General features: G+C 46.5%; 3 protein-coding genes across 3 annotated transcripts; 1 reads left to right on the top strand and 2 right to left on the bottom strand.

Moving 5' to 3' along the window:
* Positions 1–765: 765 nt before the first annotated feature.
* Positions 766–2,085, bottom strand: N7533_013279 (uncharacterized protein; the record flags this gene model as incomplete). Its single annotated transcript, XM_057109929.1, has 1 exon — positions 766–2,085. One exon carries the CDS (start codon positions 2,083–2,085, stop codon positions 766–768), a length of 1,320 nt encoding a protein of 439 aa, XP_056953514.1.
* A 22-nt stretch (positions 2,086–2,107) lies between these two features.
* On the bottom strand, positions 2,108–5,149 carry N7533_013278 (uncharacterized protein; the record flags this gene model as incomplete). Its single annotated transcript, XM_057109928.1, has 2 exons — positions 2,108–4,639; positions 4,694–5,149. The coding sequence occupies 2 exons, from the start codon at positions 5,147–5,149 to the stop codon at positions 2,108–2,110; spliced, it is 2,988 nt and encodes a 995-aa protein (XP_056953513.1).
* Positions 5,150–7,872: 2,723 nt separating this feature from the next.
* Positions 7,873–8,732, top strand: N7533_013277 (zinc finger BED domain-containing protein; the record flags this gene model as incomplete). The annotated part of the gene is made up of 3 exons (XM_057109927.1): positions 7,873–7,918; positions 8,034–8,488; positions 8,547–8,732. 3 exons carry the CDS (start codon positions 7,873–7,875, stop codon positions 8,730–8,732), a joined length of 687 nt encoding a protein of 228 aa, XP_056953512.1.
* Between the last annotated feature and the right edge of the window lie 9,557 nt (positions 8,733–18,289).

Genomic DNA, 18,289 nt, shown 5'->3' with positions numbered 1-18,289 from the left:
CCCTAAACCCTAAACCCTAAAATACTCTCGGGTTTCCACTAACCTACCACTCGGACAACGGGTTTCAACCCTAAAACTCACCACCCGGGCCCGGGCCCGGGTTAATATCAATGCCAAAACCCTAAAACCACCCTCTGACCGGGTTCTACCCCGAAAACCCTCATCTCATGGGCCCTGGGTCCCTTGCTATCTATATCAAAACCTTGTAACTGATTTACTGACTTTTGTTACTCTGATCTCTTCCTATGCACTCTCGGACGGGTTGGAACCACTTATCTAATAACAAACAACTTTGGAACACCAACATATATAACCCTAAACACCTATCTACAAACCCTCACCACCTATCTACAAACCCTCACCACCCATCCATAAACCCTCACCACCTATCTACAAACCCTCACCACCCATCCATAAACCCTCACCACCTATCTACAAACCCTCACCACCCATCCATAAACCCTCACCACTGGCATCTCTCGGAACATTCCCAACTTCTAAACCTCGATCTCCGTATAACACACGATCCCTATCACTAATGACCTTATCACTTACTATACAATCGTCCTGTATATCACCTTCCTAATACCCATCATATATCTATCCTCCTGACCCTATAATTCCCATATATTTCTACCGTAATCATCCCTCTCACCTGGAAATACACTGAATCAACCATGGAACCCGGCAACATGACAACATATATTTGGCCATCGTCTTTATTACTTGAATACGGAAAACACGAACGCCGCTCTCGATTTCCACCTACCCACCACGCTCAACTCCTTGATATGCTCTCCGTAACCAAATAAACTCTTCCGTAATCTGCGCTCGCTTTCGTCCACAATTCCGCGCCATCTGTCCCAAATACCGAATCAACTCTGTATCGTTCGCCCGGATATTATCCACCCCATGCTCACTCAATCGCTGGAACCACCGTTCTCGGATTACTGCATTGGCATGGGGCCCATGCACCATCATCGCAATCGTCGGAATCAATGCCGTACGATATCCATCACATGCCTGGACCGTCTGCGGACTATGCTCCGTTCGCCGATCGCTCCGCGGACATATATACTGCGGCATCCCACACCAAAAATGCGCCGTGAACCCATCGTACGAAATCTGCCGTCGAATCTTGACCATCCAATCCTTACTGGCCTGCGCAATCTTGCCGCTGCCCCCTTCACCATACCAACACTTCCACATCTCATGTCCATCGTCACGGCCTCCTTGGCTGCATGTCCAACAACGATCAACCCACTTCTCAATCTCACGGATCAAAAACTCTTCATCCTCATATTGCTGACCGGCCCTCCCATCCGCCTGCTGGCATAATTCGGCCCGTTGGATATCCTGTTGCCGAAATGTATGCTGGATGGCGATTGGTACGGCCCGGGCCATGGTGCTGGGAATATCCTCCGTCGGGCCGGCCATCACCGGCTCAACCGCCCCAACATCAACCATCGGGTCATCGGCGATAACGGGGGACGCGGATCCAATCCGGGACTCCTGGTCTTCCCAATTGGGCATACATCCATCACATGCGGACTCGACCACCCGATCACCACATCGCTGTCGTTGGTATTCCTCGATGGGTCCATCCAAATACCCATCCAATATCACTCGCCGGCAACCCGTCACCGCCGCCTCCATATACTCAACAACATGGGCATGGTCGTCCGGGGGCGCATCGTGCATCCAAAACGGACGGCATTCCCGCCCCATCGTCTGACCCTCGGCCTGGATGATAATCGCCTCGCTGGGCTGTCCATCACGCCCGGCCCGCCCACTTTCCTGCGCGTAATCTAACATGGTCCGGGGCTGACCAACGTGGATCACACTGCGGATATCGGGGATATCAATCCCCATCCCTAACGCACTGGTGGCCGTGATCACCGCCCCGGCCTGGTGGCGGAATGATGCCAAAATCCCTTCCTTGTCCACCTGCTTGCTATGGTATGCGGCACAACCTAATAACTCGGCCAATGCGGTGACATGGGCCCGGACGGTGGCATATATGATCACCCGGCCGGGGTACGCTCGGCGAACACGGTCCTGGATGAACTGGATCACACTCCGCATCTGCACCTACTGGAACGGATGGTCATATCCATCGTCTACGGGGATCGTATGGACACGATATGCGATATTGGGCCGGCTGGTGTGGCCCCGATATAATACCACTTGATCCCGGACCCAATGCATCCGATGGAATAATAATTCCTCGCTGCGGGGGGGGCAATGTCGCGGTCAACATCACGATCTGGGTGGCTGCGGTTCGTAACTTGCCCAACTGCTGGAATAATGGCCGGAATCGCTCCTGTTGACTTAATACCATATGGCACTCGTCCACCACAATCCGATCTAATCGCTGTAACATCCGCTGCCGGGTCACAAAATCGGCAAATGCATCGCTGTCGGTGCTCTCGGGCGTGATCAATACGATGGATACCCCATCGGGTGGCCGTCGGGGGTCCCATACCGCACATGAAATCCCCAATCGCTGGCATCGTGCTTCCATGTCACCGCGTAATGCAATCAATGGAACAACCACGATGGTTAACCCGGCACGGCCACTCACCCACGCGGGCAACATAAACAACACACTCTTACCTCCCCCGGTGGGCATGACCGCCACAATGGGGCTTACCCCATGCTTGATGGCTTGTAATACGGGACCCTGTTGCCCCCGCAATGCTACGGTGTTGCTCCCCATCATGTGCTGGAATGCCTCGTCTATGTTGGTCTGGTGTAAATCATATCGACGCTGCGTACGGGCCTCGGCCGTTTCGACTTCCCATGGGTTGGGCTTACGCTTGGTGCCGGGGGCCCGGCGGTCATGTTCGATACGGGTGGACTCGAATCCTAAAAAATAATGCCAATCCTGGCTCACCTGGCGGAATAACTCGCGGTGCCGGGCCGTGGTGTTGGGATTCTCCATCATCATCCGGCCATATTGCGTCCCGGCAATGCTGGCGGAATGCGCGGCCTGGATATCCGCAATGAATGCTCGGATCCCATCATCATCCATGGATGTCTCGTCGTCAATGTCGGGGGCCTCCTCCTCGGTGTTGGCCTGGAACTGACTGCTGGGGCGTAAATACCGCCGGCTGATGGCGATGGCGATGTCACGGTATGCCTGTAATCCCAACTTCTGCCCATCCAATCCAATCGCGGTCTCGCGCTTCAATACCTCCCGTAACCGGACGCTACTCCACTCGGTCTGCCGATCGGGATCCGGGGACCATACATACTCGGCCCGTCGACCGATGGTGGCGGCTTCGCCCCGTATATGCCGCTGATATGACTGCATCTGCTCCACAAATGGCAATACTAACCATAAATACCATATGACCAACTCACCAATCTCCCGGGGTAAATATCGGAAAATCACCTTGGTATCATTGGCCACATGGAACCCCTTATGGTATCGACTGACAAATGTGACCATGCCATCCTCAATGAATATATTGCGGCGCTCTCGCTCACTGTTACGATGCCGGATGCTCATTAACTCGGGACCCCGGCTGGGTTGACCGGCACAAACATGGACGGCCACGCTTAACCGCTCACGGAACTGGCTCACCACTCGAAAAAACCGATCGATGGCGGGCATCCGGAACCCGGCCCCGTGGGACTGTACAAACTGACGCTGTAATCGGGGCTCGTGGCGGATACGCTCCATGAACCACGTCGGACCCTGGACCGGCCACGATGTACGTAAATCCTGTAAAAAACTCCATCCGGTGGCACTCTGCGTGGCATCATCGTACAAATGATCCCACGGGATGGCTGGGGGCGGGTGATCGGTGCAAAACATCAACTCGTGGACCAACTGCTGCCGTAACCGGCCAACCAACCCATGCACAAATCCGCGGAAATGGCCCATGGTAAAATGGATCTGTTTGTACAACAATTCATCTCCGGACTTCCACCCGATATGACCCTCGCTGGGGGTATTCATAAATATCGTCCGTCCGTACGTACGTAAATCTAACCACCACTGGACGGGGCCATTGGTCCCACGAACCATGAATAAATCCACCAAATATGTGACCCATTCGGGGAACGTTCGGTCGGGATGCTGGCGCTGCTCCTGTGTCAATGCTCCTAATATGTCATCGCTGGTGGGGGGGGAACTACGCATGGCCACCGGGGATGGGGGGGCACTGCCATATCCTTCATCATCGTGGGCATATGCCTCATCGATGCCGATCATATCACCTTCAAACCATGGCGGGTTCTGCTGCCCGGCGAACCCACGACGGATCTCCGATGACCGGGGGTCTAACCGCAATGCTTTGTGCAAAATAAAAAACCGCGCGATCTTGATCAAACTGGATATCCGGGGGGGGAAATTCTCGGGCGTGGCCCAACCAAACTGCCCGCATCCAATCACGGCGGTGGCACAAATCATGGCACATCCATATTCATCGTTGCGGATCTTCTGGCGTAATAAATCGATGCAAAACGTTAATAATGCATGCTCGATGGGACGAATCTCGAATGGCTCGGGCTCATCATCCTCGGGGTCGGGACAACTGGCCTGGGCCTGGGCATGGCGCCACACGGCATCCCATAACTGCTGCTGTCGGGGGGTAAATGAATACTTGGGTGATTCCCAATCATGTTCAATCTGGGATGGTGAATCAACCTGGGTGTCTGATATCGGGTACGGACGTGATCATACCTGGGTTCGTGCAAAAAACATCATAATCTGCTGCCACGGTGCCACATGCTTTTGAATGGCGGTGGCATCTAAATATGCCAATAATGGCTTATGTGGACTCTCGTCCTTCATCGTACGGACCACATCAATGCGTACTAAATGCCCGCACGCCTTGGCGATCTCCTGGCTCACCGATGCCAATCGCTCCATGGCCTCCCAAATGACCAATGCGATACGCTCTGGTCCCTCGGCATCCTCCTCGGGGCGCTGGGTACTCTCGAATAATGGCTGCCGGGGGGTCCCTTGTAAATACCGAACCCACCCCGTCCGATTCAACCATGGCGTGGCTTCATCTAACTCCCCGGCCTGGATGATGGTTTCATGGGCCTGTTGATCTTGCTGCTGATACTCCTCAACCATTTGCACTAACTGGTGAATCCGGTCGGGGTCTTCCACGGGGTCTATGGGGGGGCTCATTGGGATTGGGCTGCACAATATGAATATAATGTGAACCGGGGCCTTGGCTGAATATACGCTGACACGCAACGGCTCGGCTATTGGCGTTAATGGCGGCCTGGATGGCTTTTTCCTGTCTGGGTGTGGGACGACCGCGGCTTTGCTGTACACGATACTGATGGGCCTCTATCCAATGTGCCTTCATCGTACGGATCTGGCGGCATGTATATACCTCACATTGCTGGCACAATAATCCATCCTGATAAACGGGTAACTCGGGGATGGGTTGATCAATCTGGCGGGGCCAACTATCCACCTCTGGGTGATCATCAATATGATCCCACTGCTGGATCACTCTGTCGATATACTGTACCCACGAAATGGGTATCCGATGTACGGTACTACTTAAATGGGCCTTGATCTGTCCCCGGCGTACGGCACATTGACATTTCTGGCAAATCAACACGCGAAATTCGGCATTGACACAAAATAATTCGTGGGCCTGGTATTCGGTGTCCATGTCGGATATGGAAATCTATATATCGGCTGGTATTGTATATCTGGGAAATGGGATCAACTCAATGTTGTTCAAATGGACCCAAAATAAAATGGGATGATGATGGGGGATCTGGGAAAACCCCCCTGAAATTTGAAACAAAAAAAAACAAATCCTATGACTAAACTACATATGGTGGTTGTTGATGTTGGTGGGTTTGACTGGTCGCGACCGGCGGCTGGTGGTTACCCCATCAAAAAATCTTGCTACTTTGTGGGGGACAAAATCGATACTGGATATGCTCTGATTGTGCTTAAATTTGGCTATGGAATAAAACTAATACTAAATTAAAATATATCGAAATCTGGAAACTCTACGACATTATTTTGCTAAATTCAATGGGGGTTTGAAATCTAAATTCAATGGGCCCTGGACCCACTTTTTTCCCCCATACTTAACAAAACCCTAAAAAATTCAATGGGCCTCATTGAATTTACCCCCCATGGGATAGATTAAAACTAGTAACTGGCTTGGAAATGGCTTTTCTATATATTAAGAACTTATATAATAGGTTTAAACTACTATACGAATAATAAATAATTGTAGAACCCTAATATAACTTACTCTTAATATCTATCTATAAACCCTAAAACCCTAAAATATCTCTTAATACTCTCTACTATAGGTATGCTTATCCTAGGGTATATTATATATCCAAAATGGATGGTATTTCTGCCTAATAGTCTAATCTTTAGTCTATATTATAATTGTCTTACTAGGCTATCTATTATAGCCAATACGCCTACTTTTCTGTGTATAATCTATTATAGACTGGGACTGACTAATATAGATTATACTATAAATATTAGGTTTAAACCTTACTTTTCCTACTAAGTTAGATTTTCTGAGACTTTGTATGTCTCAATAGGCTTAGGGAAGGTTGGATGAAGAAGAAGAAGGTGTTTAGCTTGTTTGATAAAGAAGATTGGTGTTTGCAATGTTTGCTGATATTGTATTGATTGTCTTGCTTGTCTTGATTGTCTTGATTGTCTTGATTGTCTTGTTCTGTGTTGTGTATGGGGGGAGAAGGTTATATATATATTTAGCTGGCTTAGGCAATATTGCTAAGTATGGTAGCAGTAGCACCGGCATAGTTACATCCGGGGCACTAGCATAGTTACACCCGGAGCACTGGCACAGTAACCCCCGGGCACCGGCATAGTTACACCCGGGGCACCGGCATAGTTACACCCGGGCCACTGGCACAGTAACCCCTGGGGCACCGGCATAGTTACACCCGGGGCACTGGCATAGTTACACCTAGACTGCGGCACGGTTTTGGGTTTGGTCTTCAAATGCTAACCAAACCCAAATCGATTTGGTCTGCGGCTTTCATATCTTTACCAAACCCAAATCGATTCGGTTTGCGGTTCTAAGATCTTTACCAAAACCTAACCGCAAATTTTACGGTTAACCAAAACCGCAATGCGGTTACCTTGCGGTTAACCGCACTAGCATAAAAGATGAAGATCTTACCTATCTAAGCCACCCCACCGTTTTTATACACCTGATAACTAAGCTCAAATAATGCATTCTTACATATGGTTTCGTTATTACTACTGTAATCATTTATTTTTCTTACTTTCTGTTGGAAATAATTTGAAATAGAGCAGTATTCTAAAAGATAAAATATTAGTCTACAAAAAATTCAAGTTCGAAGTTGGATTTTGGATATTGTTGGCGAGATTTACTGTGTGTTGTGATTAGTTTTTGTAATCGAGTATAGTTATCGCAGAAATATATATTTGACTTAGAGAGATTATGCTGCATCTTTAGGTCAGTAGAACATGAAAAGCCTAACTTGACTAATTTTTAAGTATTCTGAATTTTGATCATATGTTGTAAAAGAGCTAGTTTTTTTTACCTATCCCTAATAATTTTTAATCTAGTATTACAATATAAAAGTGTTAAAAAAGTGTGTCCTAAAAGTGCAAAGTTGCAGTGATAAATGGTTATCTTGCGGTCGTGCTGCGGTTACCTTGTGGTTATCCTGTGGTTTTTGCGGTTTTCAGGGGTATTTTGCGGTTATCTTGCGGTTATCTTGCGGTTTTTGCGGTTTTCGGTAATCTTAGTGCGGTTATTGTGAGGGGTCTTTGCGGTTAACCGCAGGATAACCGCATTAGTAGCTCTAATATCCAATTAGAGTATATCTTTGACTCCACTCTATAATTGCTTTTGCAACTCATCAATGTCCTCGGTCGCGTCTGGTGTTTGTGGTCCTCTCGTCGAATCTTGTAAGTTGTTTGTCTCTCATTTACACATATTGGCTCTTAAGACCATAGCCAAAGATGGCCTATACTTCATCAGTCTTCACCGATCAGCATTCTGATACTGACTTTCTCCTACCAGATGACCTACCATCACTCAATACATATTGTCGTACTGCCACCGAGTCAATTACACCATCCATTTGCTCTCAACAACTGCAATTACCGCGAGCGCCCTTATTCCTTACACGTACTGGGCCACATCTTCAGCGATTTTGGATCCTTGTAGAAATGGACCCCGCAACAGGCCAAACTCGGAAGGATTTCACTGAGTGGTGGCTTCAAACAGAGTATGGCACAAGAAAAGACATCGAGACCACCATTCATTGGGACCACAAAAAGAGAGCTTCAGTCTGGGATCACTTTGAGCAAGTAGCTCATGAACGGACAGGAGAGCCTAAAGTTATGTGTAAGCGTTGCCTTACTACACTTACTCATCCAAATATTCGGCGTGGAGGAACATCACCAATGAACACACATCTGAAAGGGAATACCTGTCATCCAAAGCATGGGATTGGCAAGTTACTTGCGAAGCAGGTAAGTATATATACTCTCTTTAAGATACTGCTTTTAGCTAATAACTTATAATTTGTAGTCACAAACTTCAAGAGCAACTTTAACTACTTTCTCTGAAGAAGCGCTTGCCCAGAAAGTCCTTTCTCTTATCCTCGTCGCACGGCTCCCATTCCGTATCCTTGATCGTCCAGAATTCCAGGAATTAGCTGATCTAATTGCTGTTGCTCCTCTCACGGGTCAAACTACCCTCGCCCCGGACGATTAGCCGACAACTACACTCGAATATCCAACAAGGACAACAGAGTATAATAGATATGCTCCCAGAGGATAGTAGACTATCTCTATCACTTGATTGCTGGACATCACCTTTCCAGCAGGGCTTTATGGCTATTACTGGTTATTTTCTGGATAACGATTGGGAGTATCGAGAGGCTCTACTTGGCTTTGAACCCTTACAAGGCTCACATACTGGGAGTAACCTAAGCTCAGTAGTTATTGGTATTCTCGAAAAGTATAAAATTGCCGATCGGGTTCTGTCAGTAACAACTGATAATGCTACCAATAACAATACAATGATGCTCAGTATTCAGGATGAGCTCAAAAGTCAGGGTGTTGGAAGTGACGGGCTTGGTAATGGTATATTTCGTGTTCCATGCCTGGCCCATGTGATCCAACTGAGTCTGAATCAACTTCTCGGAAAAATAAAAGCAATGCCATCCAATAATGAGGCAGAGGATGGATGGTCAGATGACCGTGAGCGCCAGGCGCGTTCTCAGCAATCAAAGAGAGAGATTATCCAGACATTGAACAAGGTATGTGATGATTCAGCAAAAAGAGAGAGAGAGAGGATAACAGCTAATAATAGTTATCTGTAGATCCGAAATCTTGCTATCTTTATTAATGCAAGTCCTCAGCGCCGAGCTGCATTTCTTGTAATCCAGTCCCAGGAGCCTCGACTGCTTCCTCTTCAAGATGTACGGACTCGATGGAATTCTACATTTCTGATGCTCGGCCGAGCCAAGCGACTACAGAAGAGCTTTCAAGAATACTGTACAGCACACGGCTATCTCCATTTTCAGCTTGACAAAGAAGAATGGCGTCAGATCGACTACTTACTGTGTATCACTGAGCCATTCTTCAAGTTCACAACTGCTCTCTCAAAAACAAAAGACACCACAATCCATCTTATCTTTGGTGTTTACAATAAGCTTTTCAATCACCTGGAGAACTCCGAGAACCAGCTTCGCCGAAAGAGACTCCCATGGAAGAAATCAATGCTGAGGGCATTGCAGGCGGCAAGGGAAAAGCTTTCTGAGTATTATCAAGCAACTGATAAGGAGTTTTATGGGGATCTTTATGGTATTGCTACCATTCTTGCCCCATCAAAGAAACTTCGATTCTTTACCTCAAAAGATTGGCAAGGGGATATTGATTTTGGTGCAAGATATCGTGGGCGTCTTGAAAAAGAGTTCTGGCGATACAAACGGCGATTTTCAGATCAGGCTGAAGAATCATCCTCTAATGTCCAGCAGAACTCCAGTGATATTAATGAGATTGAGATGCTGTGTGACTCACAGACTTCATTTTATGCAGCAGAAGTACCAGCAGAGGAGGATGATGATGAACTGGCTCGATATCTTGCAAAAGGTAAGTCTAATTGCCTGTCTGCCTATCTCAGATACTAATTTTATCTAGGCCTTATTTCACAACAGCCCCGTTTATTCTGGAAGGAGCATCAAAAAGAGTTCCCAGTGCTGGCTGCTCTAGCCCGGGATATTCTTTCAATTCCTGCGAGTGGCGCAGGTGTTGAGCGTCTTTTTAACTGTGCTCGAGATATTTGTCACTACAGACGGGGCCGCCTTAACGCTGATACTATCAAGGAGTTGATGCTGCAATCGTGTGCTGTAAAATTCGAGGTTGAACAGAGAGAGATTGACTTTACAAAAGAGCTTGTACTAGCGGGTGAGGCAGCGATGATTGAACAAGACAGAGGATCAATAGCCCCTCTTCCAGCATTGGATCCAATTAGCGATATTGAAGAGAAGGAAGGAGAGAAGGAGGAGGAGGAGGAAGAGGAGGAAGATAGACAGGAGCCATCAGGAGAGACACAAAAACGAGCGCGTTCTGGAAGTACTAGCTCGCAGGAGGATCAAATGGAACACGAAGGCACACAGCGAGCGACGCGGATTCGCAAGAAGCCTAAAATGCCAGAGGGGTTCCAACTGGCGCCTTTGTAGCTTAAATACTGTCAGATTATATTTCTTGATTTGTTCTTCTATCCAGTTTCTTTGTTCTGTAGTCTCTGTATTCCGTATATCCTGGAGATGACTCTTCGCCTGAAAATTAGTCAGAGCTCTCATACATGACCAAAACAACAAAATTACCAAAAAAACTGCATAAAAATCTATCTGCCCAGCAGGTCACGAGGCTTAGCATGTTTGTATTGTTTACAAGACCGCGGTTAACCGCAAAACCGCAGCGGTTTTCATTTGAAGACCAAGACCGAACCGCAAAATTTTGCGGTCTTGGGATGAAGACCAAAACCGAACCGCAAAAATTTGCGGTTTTGATATGAAGACCAAAACCGCTGCGGTTTTGGTTAGGTTTTAGGTTAACCGCGGTCTTTGCGGTTAGTGCCGCAGTCTAGTTACACCCGGGGCACTGGCACGGTAACCCCAGAGCACTGGCACAGTAACCCCCGGGCACCGGCATAGTTGCACTCGGGGCACTGGCATAGTTACATCCGCTCTCTAAGGCTTGTATAGCCTAGGCAACGGTAATATTTGTAATATTCATAGGTGCCGCTCGGCCATCGGTATAGGTGCTGCTCGGCCATCGGCATGGGTGCTGCTTAGCTGTCGGCACGGGTGCCACTTAGGTGTCATCTATCGGTTGTTATAGCCGGAGCTTTGGCGTATTTTGTTATAGGGTTTTATAGTATAATATTCATAAATACTTACTAGCTATCTATTAAGTAGATAGATTAATTGTAAGAGGACAAAACTATTACACTTAAAGAGTACAGAAAAGTAGTAGATAGAGTATAATACTATAGAGAAATAATTGAATAAATAATAGAATCTCTCCTAGGTAGTATATCGATACCACAACCTCAGTAGTCTCCATAGAATATTTCGAAAAGGGGAATATACATTCTGATATTAATACTAGAGAACGAACGCTACTTATTTCCTCGAAACTAAATAGTAGCCCTATTACTAAGGTCTCAGTTACCTAACTCCGATATTGAGATCGAAATCCCCACTACAATATATAATTTTCTTTATCTTTATTACTCTTAGAAATACTATATTTATCTTGACTTTCTTTACTATATACTTCTAGAGAGATATTAGGACTAGTTATACTAACTATTTTTTTCAGACCTAAATTTACTTTAGTAAAAGACTACTAGGAAGATAAATCCCTAGTTACTACTTAAAGTAAGTTAGCCTAGATTTGTTCTAGGACCTAAAGATACTAAAGTAGGAACTTAAGTCTTAAAAGTTTCTAATAAGCTAGAGGCCTACGGTAAAATACTCGTAGAACGAATGTAATAAACTGTTTCTATATATATTAGTATTAATTTTGGCTTTATTAGGTTCTAAGGAAAGAAAAAGATATAGTAAGGTTCTAAGACTTTGTATGTCTCAATAGGCTTAGGGAAGGTTGGATAAAGAAGAAGGTATTAGGGTTTGTTCAATAAGGAAGAAGATTGTTGTTTGCAATGTTTGCTGATGTTGTATTGATTGTCTTGCTTGTCTTGTTCTGTATGTTATTCTATGGGCAAGAAGGTCCTATATGTATATCAAGTATTATAGCTACACCTAGTTTTTATTGTTATAACTACCCTATTCGTTATAGGTAGGTTTAGGCGATGTATAGGCGCTATCAGCGGGGTATCAGTGAGCTGAGGTGCCAATACGGGCGCCATAAGCGGGGTATCGGTGAGCTGAGGTGCCAATATGGGCGCCATTTAGGCATCAGCATAAGTGCCACTCAGGCGTCAGCACGGGTGCTATTCAGCCGTCGGTATGGGTGCCGCTCGGCCATCGGTATGGGTGCTGCTCGGCCATCGGCATAGGTGCTGCTTAGCTGTCGGCACGGGTGCCACTTAGGTGTCACCTATCGGTTGTTATAGCCGGAGCTTTGGCGTATTTTGTTATAGGGTTTTATAGTATAATATTCATAAAGGTCTCTATAGCTATACAACTTTTTAGCTAAGTTAGAATTAGTTGTCTAATATACTATATAGTATCCTTATAATAGTCTAGTACTATATTAACTACTATAACTAAGTAGTATATATAATCTTTATCTATAGCTAAACTTATAAGTTTCTAGTCTCAGTAAAAACCTAAGTAGAAGCTATACCTAATACTGGAAATAGTAGGAAGAAGTATTATTCTCTTTAGGATATTCTATAGGATCTCTTAGTATATACTTATTTACTTTGTCTATTTAAGCTATAGCTAAGTTCCTTTGTAAGTTTCTACCTCTATATAGGTAAGAGTATTTCTCTATTAACTAATAGTTTAAAAGTACTACTCTTACTGTTAAATATTATATATAAAGACTATATTTGTAGTTAATAGTAAGCTAGATAGATAGTCTTTACTAATATCTTTTAGGCTATTACTGTGGTCGGAGAGTACTACCTAGTATAACTAATTTACTATTAATTAAGTCTAGGTTTATAAACAGACCGATATATATAGTAGTTTGATATTGGGTTATAGAGAAGATTAGTTAAGCATATATATCTTTGTTATATACTATTCTATTAACTTATAGCTTATGCTAAGGAAGGGATATTGATAATATTAGAATTCTAGAAGTATCTTTAGAGCAGAATAGTGTAGGGATCTATTTAGTTAAGACTTTACTAGGCTACTACTTTTGAAATAGTGTTGATAAAGGTATTAATTAAGTTTTTAGTGCTCTCTTAGAGAAATTCCGTATTTCTTTCAAAAATAAATACTTTCCTAAGAGCCTACTGTAGATATAGTATATCAGTAAATTGTATATATAGTAATATGTTCACCCTAATCTAAATATAAGGGAAGATAGGGCTATTTGGGAGAAGATACTAGATATATAGATGATATTGGGTAATAGGATTGGTTTAGTAGGCTAATCTGACCGCTCTGGAGTAAATTAATATCGTTGAGAAGGATATTAAGGATAATACAACAATATTCGGTTTTCTCTTAGGAACGCGTTCATCGCGTTTGAGAACATACTTTGCTTTTTCGGTGATGCCTCTTATGAAGAGGGAGCGGCACAAACACAAGGCAACATCGCGCTATAATTGGTTAAAGTACACGGACAAAATTTGCGTAATAGCAGACCAGGTCGCTGCAGTCTACCGGGCGCTTTATTATAGAGCGCACGGACGAAAAGCGTGGAATGGTCGACCATTCCCGAGGGAATAATACAGTAGGGCTAAATCTAGTAGTAAATATACCCTACCTATATAGTTTTTATTAGGAATACTATTTAAGATTAGTCTAGGAGACCTATATAGCTATAGCTATAGGGTTCTAGAATATTAATATTATTGAATAACTTTAGATAACTATACCTAATTAAGAGAAATATAATTATAGAAACCTTAACTACTTAGGTATTAGAGAATTATAATTCAAACCCCTTAAGGTAAATTAGGTTTAGTATAGGTTACGAAAATAATCTATTCTATACTAGTATAGGTCACGAAATTCACCTATCCGGAAAAGCGGTCTTTCTGTACTCCTATCCACCTTGGCAGAATTGATAACGTGTTTCACCACTGAACCGCCAGCACCACTAAGCCGCTACCACCTCAAAAAAATTGTGTTGTGTGTAGTATCTCTATCTTTAAACCACCACTATGCTACTAATTCGTACCGGATGAACGTGTAAACTTATTAAGCAAGAAGGCAGGATTGAACTTGCTATATAGACGCTAAGAAATAAGTAAATAGCTTCTATTACTGAAGTTGTGTGTGTCTATAAGGTACCTTATATAATATTACGTAACTGTGTTAAGGGGATCGGTTATTGTAATACTACTTGTGTAAATTACTTAAAATTGGATGAAATTGAAGAGGATTTGCTTAAGTGATGGATATTGGATCTAGATGTTACGGACCCCGCGACGCGGGGGCTGCAACTCACAAATGGGCCATCGAGAGCCAATCATTTTGCAACCACCACAACCGCCCACAGGTCACGTGCGGAACATCATAAGAAACCATGGCCTTCCCACCAGAGCCACACGATACAGGATAACTGGGTCAACGGATGGGGAAGACATGGTTAACCCAGGCATCGTGCGAAGGGCAGCATCTTGCGTCGGGCTGGTCCCTACGGGTCGTTCCACCCTACGGTAGCTCGGTCCGCACGACAAGCTAGGGCGCGCGACGGAAGGCGCCACAGGAACCAGACCATCGCACGAATCACCACGAGTTCCTAGTAACCCAGAAAAGTCGTGGAGGTTCGTACGATAACACCCGACGCGGGGACAAGGACGCCATGCGATAAGCACGTAATCACAGGGTATACCAGCGGGTATACCAAGAGGTAGATGGAAGGGCACAATCTGGTATACCACCAGGTGTACCCTCCGATATACCACGCCACGAAGGATTAGATATATAAGGACACTCCTTACACACATGTATTTAGCTCTTCGCGATTAATCAATCTAAGTTACTACAGTATACCTTTTGGGATTACTCTTCATTCAGTTTCAGTCCTGTGACAAACATACTACAAGTAGGGGAGCTCTTCGGACTGACCTACTTGGCGCACTACCTGGCGCCTCCTTGAAGTTACTCTATAAGATCCGAGTCCGTGTAAGGCTTAGCACAGCAACGGTACGATTGCGAGTTGATACTTGAGGAGTACGAGTGATAGATATCACGACAACCAACGACACAGACGACAACTGGTAAGTTGTCCACCCAGATCTAACCACTCACTGTGACCAGTTAGCAAAGCGTGTAACACATTAATCGCCCTGTCAACCGAGACTGTGAAGTTTAATCATCATGTCCGCCACCGGCAGTAACAACAGAAAGACACCAGTTCCCGTCCCGCCGCAGACACAAACTCGGCGCGAGGACGACTGGGAAGATCAGCAAGAAGCCAAGGTGAATGCCTTGGAAAGACACATCAAGATCCTTACCGACCAGCTCAACAACTTCGGCCAAGGACACAATCGCGACATCAACGAGCTGCGCGAGTCCATCCAGCAAACGGATGCCCAATTCCAGGCACCATCGCCTATGGCACCAAAACTGCCCAAGGCAGAGAACTTTGACGGAACTCGCTCTAAGTTGCGAGGGTTCCTCACTCAGATGAACATGTACCTCGATGTCAACAAACTTCGGTTGAACACTGAAGCAAGCAAAGTCATCTTCGTGTCAACCTACCTTCGAGGACAGGCATGGGATTGGCTTGAACCATATGTCCGAGAATACTATGAGAAAGATAGTTCGGAATGGTCAACCACCGCGACAACCATCTTTTCCAGCTATTCCAAATTCAGAGAACACCTGGAGAAGACATTCGGCGACATCGACGCCAAGAAAACAGCTGAACGAAAGCTGAAGCGACTTCGACAAACAACGTCGGCATCGGTCTACACTGCGGAGTTTATGCAGCAAGCAGCCATCCTCGGGTGGGATGATTACGCATTGATTCCTTACTACGATGAAGGACTCAAGTCGCACATCAAGGATGAGCTAGCGCGAAGGGACAGACCCGAAACAATGGACGAACTCATTGACTTCGCGGTCCGAGTCGATAACCGGTTTTACGACCGACAGATGCAGAAACGTGAGGTGGAGGGATGGCGACGAGGCTATGGGCGCTCGCACCATCAACGGAACCAGCCTCAGCGACAGCATCAACGACCTAATCGGGACAGTGACCCGTACGGTCCACGACCCATGGAGCTCGATGCGGCGAGGCTACCAATGGAGGAACAGAAGCGTCGAAAGGACAACAGACTCTGTTTCAATTGTGGCAAACCAGGCCACATGGCAAAAGACTGTCGTGGCAAGAAAGACGACAAGAAACCACAGCAACTGCGCGCGACTCAAGAAAGAGGAGCGTACGACACCACGGGAACAGGAAGGGCGCAACGACTTTGCGCTACCCAAGAGAATAAGCAACCTGAGACGAAGGTCTCAGAAGAAACCCAGACACAAGGCGAGTGGACAGCAGGACGGCCACCACTGCGCACCAGCAAAGAAGAGTTATCCGAGCAAGAGGTCGACGAGATCCGTCAAACGCTCGAAGGGGTCAGTCAGATCCAAGGAAGCCGCGAGGAAAGGGTTGATAGGATCATCGACGCCCTAACCAAACTTCGTGAAGAACGCCAACGGCGGAAGGCCGAGCCCAAGGAGCAGGAGCTCAGGGCCACACAGGAAGCTGACGCAGCTTCAGTCGACTCCCAGCTCGCAGAGTACGACAGACAGGAACAGTATCCGCGGATTGACCTGAATACAGTAGAAAGTCAAGGGTGGACCCAACACGCCTGGGAACCCGTTGACACCCAGGAACCAACGAACGAGTTTCTGGGAACGCCTCAAGAGTCCCCCAGGAACGATGAACTTCCAAGAACAGTTGAAGGACTCCTACGACACTGGACAACCCTTACAGAGGAAGAGGTTCAAGAAATCACAGAAATCCCAGAGACCCCACCAAGGAGATACTGGATGAGTTATGAAGAGGAGCAAGAACTACGACGGCTCTACGAAGCAGGTGGCATGGCCCCCGGAGACCCTCGTAAGTTCCTCTTTGACGATTCGGACGACGACGAAACAGCGCCGTACGTCACTAGCGCGGAAGGAACATGCCCGTGTCACCGGGAAGATTGCGCTTGCATCGGATATGCGCGACACCCCGATCACGACCTGAGAGCTACGATTGGATGTTATGACTACGACTGCAAGACGCATATGCAAGGCAAGCTGGACCATGGAGGGATCGAACCCAAGCCATCGCCACGAATGCGACGCCCAGAGTGGAGACAGCAACTCGCAGCGACAGCATGGGGAAAACACATGAAGGCGGAAGCACTGATAACCTTCCACGGAGGAAACGAGATCAGTGCACGAGTCATGATTGACTCAGGAGCCGCAGGAAACTTCATGGATCCAAGATATGTCTCGACTGGTAGAGTACCAACCGTCAGAAAAGATCAGGTTACTCCACTTGTTGGACTCAACGGAGAAAAGCTAAGCAAGGGAATCACCCACCATACCGAATGGATCGACATGGTCATCGGGAACCACATGGAGTCAATATGCTTTGACATCACCGATCTAGGAGGGTACGAGGTGGTACTTGGTGTCCCTTGGCTACGCCAGCATAGCCCAAGAATCGATTGGCGAAGAGACGAGATCTACTTCGAACACTGCGATTGCACGCAAACAACAACCAGATGGACTGGAGAAGAACCACCGAGCATTGAAGGGCCTAGCCCCGGGACGGCAGGTACCTATTGCGGCCCGCACGAGGTTGACCCTAAGCGGAGCAAGCAGCCCAGAGGCGGGGCATCAGGGAGAATCATGGATGTTGACGTTATCGCGACGACGGAACAGCGACCGGACATGTCGGACGACGAACTCAAGGACTACATCATGATACACCACGAATCACGACAAGCCCTCTGCGCAACAGGGGAAGAAACACAGATACCTGAGGAGTACCAAGAGTACCGGGATGTGTTTGAGCCACCAAAGGATGGTGTGCTCCCAAAGCATGGTCCGTTCGACCATGAGATTAGACTCAAGGAAGGCAAGGAGCCGACCTTCAGGCCGATCTACC

The sequence above is a fragment of the Penicillium manginii genome (assembly GCF_028828005.1).
Source record: "Penicillium manginii strain IBT 31320 chromosome Unknown utg000010l:1.0-1143873.0:1.0-1144522.0, whole genome shotgun sequence".
Taxonomy (NCBI): Eukaryota; Fungi; Ascomycota; class Eurotiomycetes; order Eurotiales; family Aspergillaceae; genus Penicillium; species Penicillium manginii.
The sequence above is the reverse complement of the archived record's forward strand: the minus strand, read 5'-3'. Positions and strand labels throughout refer to the sequence as shown.